The following is a 3609-nucleotide window of genomic DNA, read 5'->3' on the forward strand; positions in this document are numbered from 1 at the left end:
CTACATTACCTGAGGGCAACACCTCTTCTTTAACAATTGATTTCCTACGTCCTGATAAAAAGAAGAAATATCTATGCATAAATATGATAACATAAGGTCAATAGGTAAAAAAAAATACTAACCTCGTTTTGATTTATCTGCCAAAGGTTCCACGTTTTCTTTCTCTTGTTTCATGTTTTCTTTCTCTTGTTTTAGAATTGATTTCTTACGTCCTGGCCAAATTAATAAAGATTCATGAATCAGACGTAATAGTCAGTGATGTTAGAAAGATTTCTAACCTTGTTTTTTTGGCTTTGCCTTCACGGTTTCCAAAGGCGCTTCAATAGCAAATTCATCCTCCGAGGCAAACATCCCTTGCAACTCTTTCTTTTGCAAAGGTGCCAAAGTTGCTTCACTAGCAACTTTGTCGGAGGCAAACATACCTTCCATCTCTTTGCTGGTCTTGAACTGGATATCAGAAGTTTTTTTACGACCTAAAAAATCAACAACAAAGTATAAATAAAAGTTGTGACACCAAACATATGTAAGATGAATAGAAACTCACCTTGTTTTGGTTTCAACTTTGGCACAGGGGCTTCATCATCCAAGGTAAACATATCATCTACCTCGTTGATATTATTGTGAACAATTTCTACATCTGAGTCATTGGGTAATTCATAATCTTCTTCTTCAATATTCATGTTTTGTACCTCTTCATCAAATTCATGTTCATCACCTTCAATTTGAGATTGAGAAGATGGTCGGTCTAATAATTCTTTGTTGCCCACAGACCGGTCAATCTTGCTATCTGCTTCCTTGATTATCAATGACTCAGCCGCTGTAGGTGCTCGAGAATAGATAACCCAGCTTGTATTAGGTAAAGGTCCTCCAATATTCTCTACATCTCTAGATACCAACTTCGCAATTCCAGCATTTTCCATATCATTATGATGCCACACACCTGTCAGGCCACCAACTGTTTGTATGGCTTTAAACCAATAATGATTACCTCCCCAAAAACCGCGAGCCTGCATGATGTAAGTAGTCCCATTGATAATTAATCTGTAAGGTAAATCACATTCTTGCATCATCTTGAAGGCTTCTGGGCACTGAACATTCAATAAGTAAGTAATATCAAGTTGGACATGTAGATGGGGAGGCGCTGGATCCAATACAATCCGAGATTTTTCATAGAAGGGTGGAGACGAAGTAGGATCACTGGATTTTACTTCGTCTTTGTTGACCTTGCAAACACGGCAGTGTCGAGATGATAGACCTTGAAGCCCTGTTGATGATGACCATTGTTCCAGAAGTTTACTTGTTTGCGCACAAGTAAATTTATCACCAAAGTGGTTGTGAGACAACGTAATTGAATTTATATGTTTATTTTTGTTTAAAATATGTTCATTGTTATGAGAGCAGATAAGCTTCGTCTTGAGGTTGAGACAAAACAGTTGAAGAGTGATAGCAGGAGATGACGGATGATTGGTTCAAGTTTCCTTATTGAAGATACCTTTGAAAGACTGTTCAGCGGAAGCAAATTGGTCCGGAAGGAAGCTTCCAGGTCGACTTTCTTGTATGGCAGCATGGAGAGTATTTTGTCCTATTGATAGAATGCTCTTGATCTGACCTTTCTGACTGATCTCCCAGGTTGACCTTGACGAGAACAGCTTCATTAGCTTGGCAAAAATATGAGTTGATTTACCTGTTTCCCGGCTGTACCAAACAGCTGTATGAACTGCATACAGACATTCGGTCATGGAATTGAGCCAACATTGATTTTGGCGCCCAATGGCAGTGCTAGAGGAAAAACCGGGGTAAGTCGTGACTGGGTTTCGGTCGATATTGGTAGACCCTTTAGGTCTACCAAGCTTCTTCAACGGTCCTAGTAGAGCCAGCGTTGTATCTGGCGGCCTACCATCAGACTTCGTTTCTCGGAAATTGCGAGGTTCCTTCGACCATCCCAGAATTTGAGCCACCTTCTTATAGCTCTTGTTTTCTTCCCCATATCCAATTGGAACACCTCGAAGGCGGTCTTTGTGGTCCCTTTCTAGACTAAGAGCCAATGCATATAACTGGATTAGCCCTATAGCAATGGTACAATTACCTTCGCTGATAGGGCTCAAATATAGTCAGCACAAGTTACAAAACAAATATGCAAAAAGTTAAAACAAAATTAATGAAAATAAAACCTACGTGATCATGTAATAAACGCGATGGAGAGACTCTTGCGCGTTGGTTGTCGCCGGCATGTTGGTGCAAAGTCCATCATAGTCAATTCTCTTAGGCCTTGCTTTGAATATCATGGCCTTGATGTTGGCCGCTGTCCACCACTCGAGCCATCGCTTGGCTTTAGGAAAATTCTTGCGCATCTGTGCAATTTTTTCATCGCAATTCAAACCTCCAGGTTTGTCTGGCTTCATAAGGCCACGGGCTGCTTTTTCAAACTCATGCTGTGAGCAAATCACCAAGATATCAGTATAAATCACATTTGGATGAAATAATAATTAAGAAAATAATTTGAAAAATATATCATACCTCATTATCAGCAGGTATGATGTTGCGGTTCCTCTTCACCCTCGTCACCTGAGCTCTAAAATGCTCTTCACAACCTTTTAATTTGTCGAGTGCAACAGCACGATCCGTCTCTTGAAAAACTTCCATATAAGCCATGATAAACCCGTTCTTCTGTGCCGCCGAGAAATCTACTACTTGCCGGACGAGTGTATCACGTTCAGCAGCAGTCATATCTGCTGCTTTAATTTGAGACATGAGGGTTTCAAAATGAGCTGAATAGTGTTCTTCGGTTAAACTTCTTAACCACGTAAATAAAATGGGAATCCAACGCCGAAGGTCCTTGTTGTACATAGAAGTTGACAAAAGATGACCATTGGCAAAAAATTTGTAAGTCACATTGGAGAGAAGGCCTCCACTATGCACATTGTTGTCCTCGTCTCGAGAAAGAAGCTGTCTCGTCATCCATTCAGTTTGAAACGTCATGTGAGCATTTCGTGGCTTGAAAGAGCTGGATCTTTCTAACATTCCATGCCTTGAAAAAATATCCAAATATATGAGTAAGTTGATTGAGACTAAGTAATATAATAGAATAGAAAGGAAATTACTCAGCCCAATGACACATGTCCAATACAAAGCTGTCACCTGCTCCAGGTATTTTCTTGTCTGGAATTACACCGGAATTCACCAGGATCGTACGACGATAGTAACCGGTGCGATGAAGATGGCCAAACGCCGGATGAATGTTTGAGACAGACTCAATGTTCTTCTGACCGGCTGGAGCACGTCCTACCTAAAGAAGTAAGATGATTATCATGTCAATAAATGAAAAAATTTAAGAGTTATTTATGTACAGACCTTGTGTTGTAATGGTCTGATTTCGGGATTTTCCACGACTTTTCGTGCAAATTTGTCCAGTGATAGTTTGTCCAGCTTAGATCGACGGGGCCATTGATGATTGTGGATACCAGTGTGTCAGATTATACCCCAACCGCTGGTATGCTCGTCCATCTGACACATAGTGTTGTCGCATGTAATGTACTGCAGGTAATCTGAACACCGTGCCGCTTGGCATTTACGAGGTCTATCAAGATATACATGCGTGAGTATGAAAGA

At 40.5% G+C, this 3609-nt stretch overlaps 2 protein-coding genes across 2 annotated transcripts; both read right to left on the reverse strand.

Annotated features, from left to right (window-relative positions):
* On the reverse strand, positions 1–596 carry MELLADRAFT_65476 (uncharacterized protein; the record flags this gene model as incomplete). The annotated part of the gene is made up of 4 exons (XM_007413052.1): positions 1–71; positions 123–212; positions 279–473; positions 545–596. The coding sequence occupies 4 exons, from the start codon at positions 594–596 to the stop codon at positions 1–3; spliced, it is 408 nt and encodes a 135-aa protein (XP_007413114.1).
* A 986-nt stretch (positions 597–1582) lies between these two features.
* Positions 1583–3118, reverse strand: MELLADRAFT_90037 (uncharacterized protein; the record flags this gene model as incomplete). The annotated part of the gene is made up of 5 exons (XM_007413051.1): positions 1583–1635; positions 1685–2100; positions 2176–2426; positions 2518–3028; positions 3102–3118. The coding sequence occupies 5 exons, from the start codon at positions 3116–3118 to the stop codon at positions 1583–1585; spliced, it is 1248 nt and encodes a 415-aa protein (XP_007413113.1).
* Positions 3119–3609: the final 491 nt, after the last annotated feature.

The sequence above is a fragment of the Melampsora larici-populina genome (assembly GCF_000204055.1).
Source record: "Melampsora larici-populina 98AG31 unplaced genomic scaffold MELLAscaffold_34, whole genome shotgun sequence".
Lineage (NCBI taxonomy): Eukaryota > Fungi > Basidiomycota > Pucciniomycetes > Pucciniales > Melampsoraceae > Melampsora > Melampsora laricis-populina.